We start from the raw sequence: 18,030 nt of genomic DNA on the forward strand, positions 1-18,030 counted from the left end.
GTGTCATATTCTCGGATGCTACACCGTGTTCCAAACAACAGGGAGAGTGTTCGTCTGGAGAAGTCCCTCTGATGCATACAACCCAGACTGCTTGGTACCCACAGTCAAACATGGAGGTGTGGTGTGGGGTGCAATATCGTGGCAGACTTTGGGCCCACTAATTGTTCCCGAGGGTCATGTCACTGCCAAGGACTATAGGACCATTCTGGAGAACCATTTACACCCTATGGTTCAAACACTCTTCCCGGACGGTGGTGCATTGTTTCAGGATGATAACTGCCCTATTCACATTGCTAAACTTACCACAGAGTGGTTCGATGAGCATGACCGAGAGGTTTAACATCTGCCATGGCCTGCTCAATCGCCGGATCTCAACATTATTGAGCCTGTACGGGGTTTGTTAGAGAATCGAGTGCGGAAACGTTTCCCTCCACCACGTACACGTGCTGAACTTGTCACTGTGCTTCAGGAGGAATGGCTCCAAATCCCTCTGCACACGGTGCAGGACCTCTATTGATCCTTCCCACGTCATGTTGCTGCTGGCAACACCTTATTAAATAAAAATTATGGTTTTCTACCAGGTGTTTCAGTTTCAATGTCCAATACCTGTACATATCAGGCAACATGCAGGTACAGTTTTGAACGCTCCCGTCGTGGTGTAGACTATGGAGGCCAGCCAAATTAGAAACATTTCATGAAAAAAATAATTTTTTAAATTTTTTTCTTCTTTTTTAGAGTATTGGCTTACACTGAAGAAAACTAGGAATTAAAAATTGTAAAAGGTAAAGGCAAAGTGCTCCCCTGTGCTTAGCACCACACCATGAAGGCGTATAGGGGGTGTGGGGGTAACGCCCCACATTTTCTTGATCCGGTTGCGAGTGGGGGTGATGTGATCAGCATCACACCCCTTACTGCCTTTACCCCCCCCCCCCCACAGGGTTTCCCCCAGGTACCCATGTCATTCGGTGCTGGGTGGGCACCAGGGCTGCTTCCGTTAGAAACGTTCCCAGATTTGAACCGGCCGGGTATTGAACCCAGGACCTTTAGCATGGTAGTCAGTTGCGTTTGTTCAAAATATTATTTAATATCAGTGGGTGAGCATTCCACTTCAATTATAAGCATCAATTTGCCAGATTTTTGCAAAAATTAAACCCGAATGTTGAAATATCTTATGTAATCACAAATACAGTTTTTCTCACATAATATTGGTGTAAAGTCGATGGAAACTTCGATTTTTGCCTAGATTACAGGATAATTAGAATCTGTGAAAGTGCCGTGCAACATTTTTGCAGACCCCATGAAAGATCAGAATGTCAGAAAAGTATTGATTGGTATTAACAAATACAATCCAGCCAATACATTCTGATACTGATAACAATTCACTGGCCATAGGTATCAGGTACAGCCCTAATTTTAAAGCAAAACTCTATAGCAATTCTATATTGCTTCATGTTGAAAATACTTTCCTTTGGAAAGATGGGAACTATGTTTCTTTCCGTGTGGGCTGCGTTTCTTCCATCCCCAGCCAGGGACCAGGACGAAGGAATGAGAGAAGTGACAAATGAGCGCTGTATCCCTTCGACTGGACACTATCTATCACCACTGAACTAATTTGGGTAAAATGGGGCAGAAACTGGAGCCAGGGATGCTGTTCCCACGGTTTGGTCAAAACAACACCGGACAATTTCATTGGGCCAGGGGGACACGTCATCCACCAAAACCTACAGATTTTTGGAAATAGTTGGAAGACAGGACAAAGTGTGCAACGAGGCTCGAAATAAACAGTACGCATCAAGATTTTATACAGGAGACACGGTATGCGTTAAGAACCCAATGCAGTTTAGATAGTATTAAGACTCGTGTGATGATAAGAGTTCAAACCCCGGACAGTGAGGTACCATTAAGTTGTACAAGCGTGTGTGGCAAAAAGTGCGAGTTTGATTAAGGTGCGAAGGGGCATGTAAAGAGGCGTAAGTTTTGGTTTACATGTGTGACAAGTGTATCCTTTTTTATGTAAGTATGATTGATTTATTTCTTTATTAATTACATATCTGAAAATCAATAATTTGTTTCCCTCGTCTTGAAGAGGTAGAGATTAGGACCTGATCATTGGTAAGTGCAATGGGTAAGCAAGACCAGGTGCAGTTAGGTCGAGCTCTTGGCTTATAAATTTCCCTAACTTCCTGGCCGAATCCTGGAACGACCGTTAACCCCTTCAAATCTGTTGAAACTCTTGATAGATTACTGATATAGTTTAATGGAAAACTTATATATCCATATTTATATGTACATTCTGAACAACTCTGAATTGTTACAATATGCAAGTATTGGTATTGGTGGGAATCTGTAAGTCTATCGGCAATGGTATCAATATGTGATCAAAGTGGTACCAGCTTAGCTCTGGTTATTAATATTTGAAAAACTACCTGATACTTACTGTTGCTTGGTTGTGGATTTGATGATGATTGAGCCTTCTGTGACTGGACATACGAAGAAATGAAAGCTTCCCTCTGCTGCCATCTCTTGTACAAAGCAAACAGTGGAGTGACTCCATCCACCCAGCTTATAAGTCCACTACGGGGGCCAAGGGGTATCACAGAATAGTGCCTCGCTTGAAACACACGCAGTTCATTCTTTTGTGCTCTTTGCATCATAGTATTTGCGATGGAAAGGAACTGCATGATGCGTTCATCTAGATGCAAGTCTTCCAGTCCCTTGAAGAGATACGTGTACCTGAAATATATTAAGAAATTTACATCAATGTTATGTTACTTTAGTTACGATAATTATGATATGATCTTCAAATTTTCTTCTTCAAAGACACGAAACATTACAATTTTCATGCTTTAAACTATCATTTCTACAAGCTTAGGAAACACTGTTACGAAAATGTTCATGGGAACGAACATGCTATCTTTATAAGGCTTTTCAGCATCTTCCAGATGGTCCAGTGGTAACATCATCCACTTACAAACAAGGGGTTTAGTGGTGCACGCAGACATACACATGCCACATTAAATTGTAAATCCAGTCCCGATTAGCCTATCAGTGCATGAAGAGATAGTTATAGGTATTTTACTAATTAGTCCCCCTATATACCGAATATCTTGGAACTTAAACAAAAATTCATAATAAAATAATTTATCTCACTTTTCTTAGGAACATCTATGGTCTCATGTTTCTGTGGAGGGATAACGTTGAGATGGACCTAAAGGAAATAGTTAAGGATGGAAAAGATTGGATTGATCTTGCCCAGGATAGGGACAGATGGAAGGCTTGTGTTGCTGTAGCCAAAAACCTTTGGGTTTAAGATGGCTAGAGAGTTAGTCAGTAATCTGACTTTTCTTCTAGTGTTTCAAGTCATACAACGGTAACTTTGATCACTTATAAATGAAAACTGGGAGAGAGATTTATATCCAATTTTCTGCATTATCAAGCCTTCCCTGTGCGGTAAAGTTCCCATGCATATAGCACAATGTGCCATGAAGGCACATTTAGGGGATGTGGGGGTAGGGCACCACACATTCCCGATCTTGTTCATTTTGGAGGTGATGTGATTAGCACCATGCTCCAGCTGTTTTTAACCCCCTAGGTAAAAATTTGAGGCTGGGTGAGCCCTGGAGCCACTTTATGAAGGGACTACGCTTAGATCATCCACCCCAGGGATTGAACACGGGCCTCCTACGTGGCAGTTATACATCCTGACTAGACCACTCTCTATTGGCATTTTAAAAAATATTTATAAATGAAGGGCTCGGGTCATTTGTTAGCTCATTAAGAAAAAAGGTTATTAGAAGCTATACTGTAGATAAATTGTTCTTGTGTTGTGTTTACCAATTTCAGAAGGCTTCACCGAGTCCAATGCAAATTGTATGACATGGCAATTACACTCGAAAATTGAAGGATGATTCATTTTACTTTGTAACTCAATAATGACCAAAATGTTACTTACCACGTTTCACTCCTGAGCCCTTTAAATATTTTTGATTGCCAGTTCACTCCATACAGGAAATTCTAGACTTCAGAATGTTAGTGAATGTGGGTCTGACAAATGACAAACCTCTCAGACACAATTCACACTAAGAAAAAACCCAGTCAAAGTGACTCACGAGCAACTAGCAGCTTGTTGTGTTACCTCTGTACGAAAGGTTGAATTTATTTCTAAAGACTTGCTTCCAAGTGACACATGTTGCTTGTTGGCTGCATGTCACTTGTGTCTGATAGCAGGCTTAACGAAACAAACAAAATGCTACTTACATTTGACCATCACACCCATGGAACACAAGCTTCTTTGGTTTAGTCTTGGTGGGCAAAATGGCAACATTGTTATCCACGGCGCTAATGGTGATGATCTTCCCTGGACTTGACGTAATGCCTGGCATGGCAATCACGGTGCTCTTCAGTCCCGCGAGCGCAGGGCTGATGTCCGACATCTTCAATGTGTATGCTGTTCTCTTCTGCGCCCTTTGCTGCAGGCTCACTTGCAACTGCTTAAATGGCTGCCATGACTCCTGCGGTTTGTGGGGATTAACAGGGTTCTTCAGTTTCTGCAGAGCTTCCTTGATGTATTCTCCTGGAAATGTGGAAAAACATACATGAGAAATGCATAACAGATGTGTTCCAGCATCTTAAGGTTTGGCTGGACCTTTGGCCGACACTAGGGCAGCTGTTTTCAAAATTCCTACTCCATTTGAAAAACTGCTAAAATATTTAAAAATCTGAAATATTACATATGCTTGAAATTCCATCTAGAGCATTTATGTGAATCATTTGGTTTACTTTTGTTGTTGACTAGACATTCTCAATAGTTTCATGGATAGGTAAGCCTATTAAACTATTGATAATATCTAGAAAACAGCGAAAGCAAACCACGTGTAGATCCACATGAATGCTCTAGAAGAAATTATAAGCACATGTAATTTTTCAGATTTTGGTGTATCAAAGCAGTTTTACTAAAGGATTGAAAATTTTGAAAACAGCTGATCCAGTGTTGGCCGAAGGTCCAGCTGAGCCTTAAGGCAATGAAGCACAGTTTCGCATAATGTGCATATTTATTTCAATTCAATCAAGAAAAGATTTGACATATTTTAGAGTATGTTTTATTAAGCTGGACAACAAAAATATAATGAACAAATGTATTTAGATTCCCATGTATATCTTACAGAGAACGTAAACTTTCCTCTTTAACTTTACATTTTCACTATTTGAATCCACATTTGGATATTTCTGGTCTGACATTATTCTCTTTGACTTCTCCTTACGAAGATTTCACACAGAGATGACAGATGACACATACTGCATGTCATTTCAGAACTGACCAATCAAATGCACGTTTGTGCATTGTGTCATCTCCATTAGAATTGGTGTGCTTTTTGTAGTTCTATCAAGTAATATGATCAGAGAGCACATTCAAAAAATAATACATTCATCCGACACCAGGTCACATAGACCTCCCTCCTGTTCAGCACTTCAGGCTCTATGAAGAAAACTGTATCTCTCATCCTTAAAGACAATCTAAAACCTTTCTTACTTTCGAAGAGACAGCAGATGTGAGAGATACCTTTAATATTTCAACTGAATCACATTCACACAGTCTCTCCTTCCCAAAAAAAAACAAAAAAAACTCCCACAACTTACAACCCAGCAGACAACACTACACAGCACTCTAAGTGACAGAAAGCAAACCCAACGCTTGCTGATTGTTCTACAAAGAACTCAACACAACCTATGTATGAGAAATCATCAATTTAAACACATGAAAGCAGTGGTCCTTTGAAATTAATAGCTGTATTTAAAACAGATTCAACACAGAAAAAAGGGAACCTTTCCTTCAGGTATGTAAAATCAGTTTTCTGTGCTACATAATGTACTGAACTTGTGCCTGCAGGTAATATATTTTTTTTTTATTAACTACTAATTTCTGTACTATTTTTCAATTAATAGTTCATATTAACTGGAATAGTGACACTGACATTTCAATGTGGTTTAATATGATACTTTTTCCTGCACCGTGGCCATTGGGCTCCGGCTACGGGATGCATGCAAGTTCGAGTTTCCTGCGGAGGAAGCGTAACAATCTTTCTCCTGAGATTTTGGCCTGTGTATGGGACTCATGGCCATCGACCATCCTGAGGAAATTGGGGTGCTATGAATGAGTTGAATAACCCGATCCTAGAAAACCTACAACAATGACTGGAGGTCTGGCGTGCTGACCACGCGTCACGCCGTATCTGGTTGGATGATTTCCCACTTCGTCAGGTGGGAGTGAGGCAGGTAGTTGATAGACCCTGGCTCTCACGGGCTGTTGCACATGGGTTATAATAATGTTATTATAATATGGTAGTTTGCTTTCGTTCCAGTAGATATTAACTTTTATTTATGGTAACAGCACTGCATCTTGAACACAGTATTATTAGAGGCACATATTTTTGGTAAATAAAAAAGCAAAATTTCGGTACAAAAACAGAGTTGATTTCGGGTTCAAAAGCGGTAAATAAAATAAAATTTCGGTGTTATAGCGGTGAATAATCACATCAAAAGTGCTATATAAAATGACATTTTGGTTTTAAAATTGTGAATATAATCCTAAATTTGATTTAAAAACTGCACTTATTACACAAAATAAACTTATGCCTTCTAATAGCACATTTATGTAGTTACCAGAGTATTAAGTTTATTCCTGTGTAAAGGGGTCCATTTTTGCTTCTCAAATATTTACAGCAAAATTAATCAATTTTCCGTGAATCGCATAACTCGCAGGAAAATTCTGACTTTAGAAAGTGTCGTGTCTGTATATAAACGGTAAATTTCATGGTTTAGAGTATAAGTCGGATATATAAATGGTAAATTTGGTGTTTAAGAGTCAATTTCGCATTTTGCAGTTCATTTCGCATTATTTCGTGACAAAACAGGGTAGAAAAATGCACCTCAGACCTTTCAGAAACATGAAAAATGAACATTACATCATGTTATTTCATATTTCGTGTTTTCGTCAAAAACGAAATTTGCATGCCTCTAAGTATTATCCTATATAAATATTTTATTTTGACAACGGAAAATGTTTCCTATCCGAACACAAACAAAGCACATATCTTTTACATGAAGTTACTTGGAGATTTTTATCTTGACATAAAGAAAACTACTGCACATAAAAAAAGTATTTACATAGAAAGACTTGTCTAATGTTATACAGTAATTATATAAAACATACCAAACTTCTCCTGAAACCACTTCTCATGAGGAGTCTCTGGGGTCACTGATGTGATTGTGTGAAGCTGTTCCAAAACGAACACAAGCTGCAATTGAAAGTGAAAGTCTATTAAGTTCAATATTTACAATAAATACACTTTACAAAATCCTGCTGTTTGTGAAGCCACAAGTTAATGAATGAGAAAAATGTAATCTACTTAATTTTTATATAATTCTTTGTCACTTCCAAGTATTGGACAAAGCACGAATCAGGAACAGCAGTGGAGCATACACCTCTAGATATGTTTGTGTATGCAATATATTTACTTGCTTTCAATGAAAGATTTTTGAGGGCTCAATAAAAATTCATCAATTGGAAAAATGTGCTAATTTAGTGTTTCAAAACAAGTTGGATGGCCATGTGTTCTACAAATTAAAATACTACTTTAAACTTGTTAGATTAATTGCCATAAGGATGAACATGATTGAATGAAAGGAACAAATAGAATAGTTACATAGTGTTTACAAAAGCTTACATTCGCCAATTTAAAATTTTCATCCACTTAGCTATTTAACCCTACCCATAACTATACTATTTTCAAAATGTAATTTCATTACAAAATTTCACTTTTGCCACACAATTTAGTTCAGGATTAATAAAAATTGTAATTTGTAAAATTCCCAAGATATCTTGAGAAAGAGCCAGATATTACTTTGTGTGTATCAGAGGAAACCATGATTGTGGGGAAGTATCAGCTGGTATTGGGAATAAAGTACACTCCTGTTCAAATAATGGTGCATACTTCAACTGTCAAAATTATAAAATGTGCTACTTTAAGTGAACAGGAGTGTATAAACCAACATTTACTGATGTTGATCTCCCATATGCACTACCATATCAGCTTAAGCCTAGTTAATACACAGATATTGCAATGGAATTTACAGATTTTCATTGTTTCTTGCATAAGGTTAAAAGCCATCACATCAAATATATCGAAACCTACAGTACTTACTGGTTTTAGGATGATACGATGCTTTTCGGCGATTAACTTCTCCTTTTCTGTCGAAGACAGAGACACGTTATCCTCTACACGAATGACTTCTAGATCAAGTTGTGCTAATCTTCTAGATATTTCTGCATGATGCTGAGCCAAAGTGCCCAGCCACAATTCATCCCAGAGCAGAGTGATTCTACGTAGTTCCTGGACGAGTAGCTGAACCTGAGATATCGTTTCTGGAGCCTGCAATAAGAATTTTGACATAAATTTTCCTAAAGCAATGCAACACATGATTTACACATGCTTCTGGTATCCAAAGAATATGCACTATTGTGCAAATTAAATGAACAATACAGATTTTATCAAGACCTGAGCTCCATAAAATGATGATCCTCTAATGCCAGCAAAAGCTTGTGTCAAGTAAACTTGAAGTGGTGAAGTCACGGAGACATCTGTGTTGTTGTTATCCATTTGCGTAGAAACATATGACAAGGCCCTGGGCAAGATTAGAATGAGGGTCCCTATCCGTTGTTTAACTTTGAAATATCAATGTAAATTGATACAAAATCTTCAGGCATACGTCAGCAAAAGTATTATAAAATTTAAACAAAAAAATACTGGTTAAAATTATATTCAATAATTTTACCAACAACTTCTGAATATTCCAGAGTTGAGTCAATGTTTTCTGTGGATAATACGGCCAATCCAGACAATCGTTCTTGTCACATGGTCGTTCAGAGGAAGTTTTTTTTATTACCTTCAATCTGGAAAAACTTCTTCCATTCCTTTATGTTCAGTGTTCATTGTTGCCTAATGCAAGCATAAATGCTCAATTCAGAGTTTCATTAAAATGCATAACACTAACAACAATGAAAGTTTCGATACAATGAGCAATTATTTTATGCATAGCTTATTTATAGTGGGATGGCTTCTAAAATCGGACAACTGCTGCCAGATTTATTTAAAATACTAAATATTTGATGTATTCAAAGTGTAACATTTAACTAGAATTTAATAACATATTGTGATGTGCGTATTACTCACAGCTAAATAAAGAGAAACATAGAATTTAAAACCAGGTAAAAGAAGAATGTTGTTTAATTGTCCACAGACATTAGCTTTTTCAACCTTCTATTTATTGCAACTTTTTTTATATAAGCCCCATGGAAAGCAAGGCATTAGGCGGTCACCACTTTGCCCACCCGTTGCTACACTTCTGTCGTTATCCCATGGGCATTGAATGGTATGATTACAACCCAGAGTATACCAATATATATAGGACAAAAATGTGCACCTGGAGTTTTACATTTTCAAATCGTAGACCAACAAATGTTAATGTTTAAAAAAAATAGCAAGCAATCTGCGTAACAAGGAAACTGGAAAGAAGGCAAATAGGTGTTGCAAACTCAAATCAAACACAAATCCTTTGGTACTTTAAAACTATGCTACTAAAAGGCTCTCTGAAGAGAATATATAATGATTTGGCAAATAGCAAAACTGGTTAGGCACAAACTGTGAACAAACCTGCTTTGAGAGTGTGTCGACCATTGCGAGAAAACAGTTTTTGAGCACAGACACTTGATTTTCTTCACCACTTGCTGTATCTTCATCTTCTTCCTCTTCTTCTTCCTCCTCATCTTCCAATTCTCCATCACCCGAGTGCTGAGACAGATAGTTACAAAATAATCCTGTAGAATGAAAACGAACAAGTTAGTACTGATCATACGGAAAATGTCTATGCAATGTAAAAAATATTGATATTGATGTTACATATATGAATTCAAGTTTGCATTTTCCATAACTGGCAAGAAAAAGCCAGTGAAAGTATTTGAATAATTCATCACATCCAGATGCTTGATGGTTTAAATTTTTAATCTGTAGCTGCTTGCAACATTAAGTTTATGAACTTTCCTATCTGTGTACGAGGCTTGTCCGGAAAGTAAAGATACAAACCAAAAATAAGATATAAAAGAAATGTATTGCTCACAACTAAAGTTACACTTGATACACTGATACAGAGGCTATTTCTCCTCATAAGTGCCACCATTGACCAAACATTTGTTCATACGCGGAACAAGTTTCTGTATCCCTGAATCTTAGAAACCCGCCGCCTGCATCTGGAACCAAGTTGTGACTTCTTCCCTGACTTCATCGTTGTCGGCAAAGTGTTTTCCACCAAGATGTTTCTTGAGGTACAGGAACAGGTGGTAGTCGCTGTGTGCAAGGTCGAGGCTGTATGGCGGATGGTGAAGGACCTCCCATTGAAACTGTGCAAGCAGATGCTTGGTGACATTTGCTGCATGGGGGCGGGCGTTGTCATGAATAAAGCTGATTCCCCTTGACAACATGCTTCTCAGTTTGTTTTGAATTGCACGTCGAAGATGTTTCAAAGTCTGGCAGTAGGTTTCAGCATTAATCGTTCTTCCACGCGGCATGAATTCCACCAGCAGGATGCCATGGTGATCCCAGAAAACGGTTGCCATCAGCCTGCGGGTTGAAATTGAAGTTTTGCATTTTTTGGCTTTTGGAGAATGGGTACCACTGCAGTGACTGCTGCTTGGATTCAGGTGTATGGTGGAACACCCATGTTTCATCACCTGTCACAATGGAGTCCAGGAATGCATGCATCTACCTCTTCTGCGTAGCGAGTAAGGAAGTCCAGTGCGTGCATATCCCAGTAGTTTGGTTTTGTGTTTGTCAGTCAAATGTTTTGGGACCCAGCGTGCACACAACATTCTGTACCCTAACCCAGTCACAACTTCATGAATAGTGGTTTTTAAACTGTCAGGAAACATCACACACAATTCTTGAATTGTCACCCGTCTATTCGCACGCACCTCTGCTTCAATATGATTGCGAAGGTCGTCAGTGATCACGGACGGCCTCCCACTTTTCTCTTCATCATGAACATCACGTCCACCTTCTGCGAAGGCACGGCACCATTTCGCCACATTTTGACGATTCATTACATTCCCGTACACAGTCACAATTTCTCGGTGGATCTCCGATGGACACTTTCCTTGTGCCTGCAAAAAACTGATCACTGTGCGCACTTCAGACTTGGCGGGATTCGGTACCGCCGCTGCCATTTCCAATGCGTGTTCCTCGCACAAGACTCAGCGCAGCACTGACTACTCACTCCCAATCCTCGTCGTATGGATCACGGCTACTGCCAGTGTTGCCAACTTTGGTACACATTTTTCCCCTAACGTGCAAATGTGTGTGTATCTTTACTTTCTGGACAAGCCTCGTAGTTATCTGTGTTCAGGCATCAAGATGATGTATGTTCTCTCATCCTGCACTTTCGCCTAAAGTAAAACATGAATTTACCTATGTAGAATTTTGAGAGAAGCAAACATGATGAAAATACATGAAATGACTATGAAGGAGGAGAATAAAGTTTAAGAACTTCAAAAATTGACCAAAAGGGAAAGAAAAAATCCTAAAAGTGACAATGCCAAAAAATAGAGAGAAAATTTTTTTTTTGGTTCTAACCAAAGCAAAATAAACTTCTAATATGTTCAACATAGTTGTCAAGTTCCCGTAAAATATGTACTCTTCTAAAGCAACATTCCTGCCACATTGATATGTTTACATTGGATGATACTGTTAACGTTCCAGTTAATCTGCCCCATCTCTAATTGAAAGTTCTTCAGAATATTTTCAAATATGAAGGCAGGGTCCAGAAAAACACCACCAATAAGAAAGACTCCTAGGTTGCTGAATAAGACACATATCCAACATACTGCTTGTGGTAGAATACTGAAGAACTCGACAAGATTTTGTTGCTAGCAATACATCTCTATGTGAGTATGCCTTTTGTCTACTGAAGTCTGGCACAATGGAAACATGAGAAGTTTCTCTATGCTATGCTGTGAACACTATTTTTGTCAGTGCATTACACATATATTTGTCAGCCTTTCTTATTGTTACTTTTCATCCCAGACACACTGTATATATAAGTATTTCACTGAGACTATTCAACGTAATTCTATCAGCTTATAATTCATACATTTACACATAAGTTAATATCAAAACATCTAAACACAAAAACAATTTTTCCACACAATACCGAGAAAGAAAGAAAAGGAAGGAAAAAAAAAAAGCAAGAATGCAAATAATGCATCTTGTATAATGTCTATCATATTTAGGTAGAAGGGGAAAAAATCTTGCATTTTAGAGACCTTGCAAGACACCAGGAGTCCAGAAAAGAACCATCAAATCAAATGCTCTCCAATACCTGCTCAGCCCAATTGATTGAGTTGGTGTTGTAAGTCCACTTTATGTACAGTATGGCTAAATGGGACTGGACCTACAGTTTAAAGTAAGATTCGAACCATTATGTGCATCCACCAGGCATCAAACCTGGGACCCCTTGATTACAAGGCAACGATACTACCTCTGTGCCATTGGGGAGGCCCTCAGCCCAATTTGAATTTGCTACCAACATCAGTTGGAATTTGCAAGAGTATTGACTTTAGTATCAGCTCACTATGCTATTGACACAGCTCTAAACCTAAACTCAAGCAAACGGTTCCTATGCACTTACTCGATGAGGTGCTATCCTTCGATCTCACCCGTACAGCTGAGGAGCCAACCACAGCCGGGAACATAATAAGGTGAGGTGCATCCTCCGCAACCCTGCAAAGCAGCTCGGATATTCTCCTACGCACATAAGGCTCTGGGTGATTTAATCTGGAGAACAGCTGAGGTATTATTCCCTTCCACGGAGCAGTCGGTGTTGAGGTAAGTCCTTCTTCCAGAACATCCTGCAGCTCCAATGCATGCTTTACGATAAGTCGAAGCAACCTTAACGTAGCTGTTATGTTGTTATCTTCCATGGCTGCACTGTTCTCACCCTATGAAAACAAAAAAAAGAAAGAAAAATCTTGAGTTTAAAGCTGGTAACTTCAACCTAACAATGATATGAAGAAAATCTCACACAAAAAGCATTCACAAAGAGAAATAAGTTTCAGGAAGATACTTAATAAAATTAGACTATTTACCATGGAATCCCAAATTTTACTTTCTTGAATTTTACAAAACCTGTGCATATTTGAAATTCAAAAGCTTTTAGCTTTTTTTCTTGTAGTGGCAACACTGTTGGTATATGCTTGTCAGTTTTCGCTGGGACAAAAGACAATCGGGTCTTGTTTAGTCTTGTACTATGGATCATGTGTAGGTGTTTGGTGCTGAATAGTACTGCTGTGTGGTAGTTAGAAGACGTTAAAGTGAAGTGTGTGTATAATATCGCCCTGAACAATGTTCACGCGTGAAGAACAGCGAATATTCATCAAATTTCAGGTTGCACGTGGAAGGAATGCACAGCAAATTCACAAGGGCTTACGTGAGGCATGTGGGGACCACGCTTTACCATATCGTACCGTTGCCAGATGGGCCAAGGCATTTCAAAGTGATCATGAATCAGCACAAAATACCACATCTCCTGCAATTAGGAGCCACCATTCTCCACGATAACGCAAGATGCCATACAGCACAAGTGGTGCAGAACGTACTGCAACAATGGAGTTGGGGGAGGTGTTTGAGCACCCACCTTATTCTCCTGACATGAGTCCCTGTGACTTTGATTTGTTTCCCAAGATGAAGAAACCGCTGAGGGAGAAAAGCTTTCAAGATGCCTGGAGCATTATTTTGGCCACAGGGCGATTTTTGTGCACACTAGCATGAATTGGAGCTATCAATGGCATCATACGACTGGCAGATGTTCGGAAACGTGTTCACGCAGCAGTAGGAGATTACACTGAAGGATTGTAAATGATTGCAGGTATGTATATTCTTTCATGTCTCTTTTTCATACATGTTGCCACTACAAGAAAAATGGCTCTCGTATATGGGAGCTTTCAGACAAATTCAACAAGTGTCGCAATTCGTTTACAAAACCAACCTTGAGAAATAAATGCAACCTCTCATACAGAAGTGACACGACAAGCTGCAAGTGTTGCTTGTAGGTTTCATGTTGATTAGATATGACAAAATAACTTCTGATGTCACATGCCAGCAAAATGTTTGTTGGAACACCACACAAAACAAATAATTAAGCAACACATTTAAAGAGACTTTAAAAGTTTGTCCAAGATATCAACTCCATCTTAGTCATCATCAAGGCTTGTTGAAAGACTGAGAGGAAGAAGTAACAGAAGTTGACATTGGTAAAATGTCTTTAAACATGCTTGTGGGCGTTTAACAAAAAAAACTGCAACATGCTAACTCGATCTGTTGGTAGCACATGCACAGTGAATGAATTTCTTTTCTGCAGACTGGATGGGGGTCTTGTCACTTCGGTGTGAAAGTTGTGATGTCGCTTGTTGCTTCAGTCTGAAAGCTCCCTCAAATGTCATTTTGGTGATAAAATAGTGAATAAATCTCAAATTCAGTTTAAAACACTGCACATAATTCAGACTCCAGCAGAAAGTGTTGTGTTGGTAAATAAACTGTTAATTTCGTGATTAGAGTTTACTCAGAAACTTGTACTTGAGTGCATTTGTGACAATTACTGATTGATTGAATTGTTGTTTTGAGTCCACTTTATACACAGATAGGCCAATCGGGACTGGATCTACAGTTTAAAGTGGAATCCGAACCAGTGTGCAATATGGCTCCACTAGATATTGAACCTGGGACCCCTTGCTGCATTTGTCACTAGTATGGTATGAAAATGTAACTCAGAATTTTCAAAAAACTCCAAAATGATCATCCCAGGTTCGACTTGCAGAGCCCCCACAATATTTCAGTGTTGACCCAGCATCATGAGTGTAATAGGTTATCTACTAAAAAAGTAGCAAACCCCAAAATTTTGAGTGCATGCAAATTGCATGTTACAAGTTCCAAACTGACATCCTCATTACAATTTTTATCAGCACAGAATAAGCCCACTAGAAAATATACATCAAAGGACACTCACCCCTTTCTCACCACTCAGGTCCAAATATTTGAAGTAAGCAAGTGCTGAAAAGACGTAGTAGCTGTACACACGCTTCTGGGCCTGACGCCAAATATCGACTAACTGAGATAAACGTTCCATGCTCACTGTCTGAAGGGTTCTTACGCTCTGCAACTGTCTATGGATCATTTCAGTTGTCTTGATGTTCTCATCCTGAAATAAGGCACAAAGAAATAGTTCTTGTTAATATTATTTATGAGATGATTAGGGCCACAGAAAATTTGTAATGATTTATAAAGTAAATTTATAAATACACCACTTCCATTTTTTGATGGGAACACTCATTGCAGCCACCTGATTACATAAAATAATTAACGAAACATTTTGGTTGTCATGTAATATTTTCCATTTAATATCGGATTGGTAGAGGCATGCATATTTCATTTTTGACGAAAACATGAAGTGTGAAATAACATGCAGCAAAGCTCATTTTTCATGTCTTTGAAAGGTGTGAGGTGCATTTTCCAACCCTGTTTTGTCACAAAATGATGTGAAATGAACTGCAAAATGCAAAATATACTCTTAAACACAAAATTTTTAGTTTATGTACCGACGAGATACTTTCTGAACTTTGAATTATCCTACGAGTTAGGCAATTCACGGAGAATTGATTAATTCTGCTGTAAATATTTGAGAAGCAAATATGGACCTCTCTATACAGGAATAAACTTAATGCTCTGGTAACTACATAAATGTGCTATTAGAAGGGATATGTTTATTTTGTAATAAGTACAGTTTTCAAATCAAATTTTTGTTTATATTCACAATTTTAAAACCAAAATATCATTTTATATACTATTTTGATGCGATTTTTTCTGATTTTTTTCCCGCTATAACACCGAAATTGTATTTTATTTACCAAAAATATGTGCGTCTGATTGGTAAAAATGTTGGTTAACAGTATCTGTAAATCTTTATGACTGTACTTGACCATTATCTTATAATTTAACATCAGTCCACCTCTAATATTTATTGTTTATTATCGGAGGGTTAAGGTGATACCATACTGAACTGATAACAAAACCAATGACAGGCTCTTACCATCACCAACGATTGAAAATGTTATTGAATAATAATAAGTTGTTCAAAATATTAATACATATCATCATGTAAGTATTCCGTGTGATTACACCACATCAATTGACTATATATATTTGGTTTAAAATATTGAAAATAGTACATAGGGATATTAAAATAAGTCACAAAATCCATTATCCTCACATTACCGAACGAAAAGAAATGGAAACTTGGAAAATTTCCTACATAATTGACTGCACGAAAGTGTTGCTCGGCATTTTTGTAAACCCTGCAAAATATTCAACACTGGGAAAAGTACCAGCCCGTTTTGATTTCATGGACTGATTGAATTAGGTTATTGCCACTTTTAGCTAACTGTGATGATGAGGATGAATTGGATGAAGACACACTCACAAACACACACGGACGGCACAACTTAAATCCTACAGAAGATTATCCTGGCTGCAGGTCCAGGTGCCAGAGTCACCTTAGTCTGCAAAATGCAGTCCAGCATTGAATGACATGGAAGGCAGGTCAACAATTGTGTGCCTTCTGACCTGTATGGATCAATAATATCCAACTGATACTTTCCGATACCAGCCCAGCCTCAGACTGGACCCAGGGGCGACAAGACCCGTGGGAGCCCTGGGGCAGACTATATGAGTGGGGCCCCCAGTTATGCTATTATAATGACTAGATATACGAATATAAAATGCGTAATTTTAGCATATGGGGTGTAAGCAAATACTATTCTCAGTATTATGATTAAAGATATGTTCGTGTTTGATAAATGCTAGAGACGAATAGTGCATAATAACATATACTGTGAAATGCATTCTTTCTTCATTAACAAATTAAGATTAATTATAATGCTTACATTATAGATAAATTTATTATCATTTAGGCATAAGCATCGATTACTTGTTAAACTTTATTTTTTTTGGCTGTGTCATTTTCACTTGAAAGTAAAGCCAGACCACTAAGACATTACTAACTCATAGTACTACGCAAATTAGTTTCTATAACTTTAAATTTAGAAAACTATACCTCTGCGAGAGGAACAGTATGGTACAGTCAAGGCCACATAAAGCGTTGCAGGGAAGCTAGTATTTCAGGATCTAGGTGTCCCATGTTATTGCCTGTGGCTGTACATGAAACAAGCCGTGCACAATCACAATAACTAGAAGTCAATGAACTATGTTGCATTACAAGAAGATGAGCAAGCTAATTCACGCACTTTATCTTGTGTTTGAAAGAACTTCCGATAATATTTATGAATAAAATAAAGATTAGGAAATGTTTTTGAATTTTTTCCAGGTTCTTTGCGAAGTTCGGTGTCTATAGGTCTTGACATAAAGAACACTGTATCACTTTTTATGTGTCTACAACTCCTTTCATGCCTTTACAACAATTTTCCAGTTGTGAACAAATTGTGTCTAATATCTGGTAAAATATTGGTACGTTGAACCAACTCTCTCGGTTGGCAAGTCTTTGGACAGAGTTCGTCATAGTGATTATTTATCTTTTTGATTCTTTTGTCAGAGAATTTTCATGAAATCCTCCTATTTAGAACATAATTTCATCATTTTAACAATTGATTCAAATGCTCCCCGAAGCTCAGTCATTTCAAAGAGAGCGTTACGTGAGAGATCATATGCAATCATATCAAGGCAGTCTGTTTTTATTGACGTAGAAGTGATACTCATCTGCTCCAAGAATATACATTGAACAGTCAATAATAAAATGAAACTGATTACTGCAGACGTGCAACTACACGAAACCATCAGCTTTGGGACTCACACTTCACTATAATCTATCTGCAGTGAAAATCAATTAAAGTCGTCCGGCGTTTCTGGGCCCCGCCCT

At 38.2% G+C, this 18,030-nt stretch overlaps 1 protein-coding gene across 5 annotated transcripts in view; it reads right to left on the minus strand.

The window, feature by feature from the left end:
* The window catches only part of nonC (serine/threonine-protein kinase Smg1), a 352,394-nt gene that overhangs the window by 217,758 nt on the left and 116,606 nt on the right, over positions 1 to 18,030 (minus strand). For all 5 annotated transcript variants that reach the window (XM_083136748.1, XM_083136746.1, XM_083136747.1 and 2 more), the window contains exons 29-35: positions 15,109 to 15,300; positions 12,736 to 13,045; positions 9,711 to 9,874; positions 8,202 to 8,429; positions 7,211 to 7,295; positions 4,258 to 4,573; positions 2,438 to 2,733 (exon numbers count right to left, since the gene is read on the minus strand). In XM_083136748.1, coding sequence (XP_082992874.1) covers positions 2,438 to 2,733; positions 4,258 to 4,573; positions 7,211 to 7,295; positions 8,202 to 8,429; positions 9,711 to 9,874; positions 12,736 to 13,045; positions 15,109 to 15,300 — 1,591 coding nt within the window. The remainder of the gene's footprint in view (positions 1 to 2,437; positions 2,734 to 4,257; positions 4,574 to 7,210; positions 7,296 to 8,201; positions 8,430 to 9,710; positions 9,875 to 12,735; positions 13,046 to 15,108; positions 15,301 to 18,030) is intronic.

The sequence above is a fragment of the Lepisma saccharinum genome, chromosome 15 (assembly GCF_977018435.1).
Source record: "Lepisma saccharinum chromosome 15, izLepSacc3.1, whole genome shotgun sequence".
NCBI lineage: Eukaryota > Metazoa > Arthropoda > Insecta > Zygentoma > Lepismatidae > Lepisma > Lepisma saccharinum.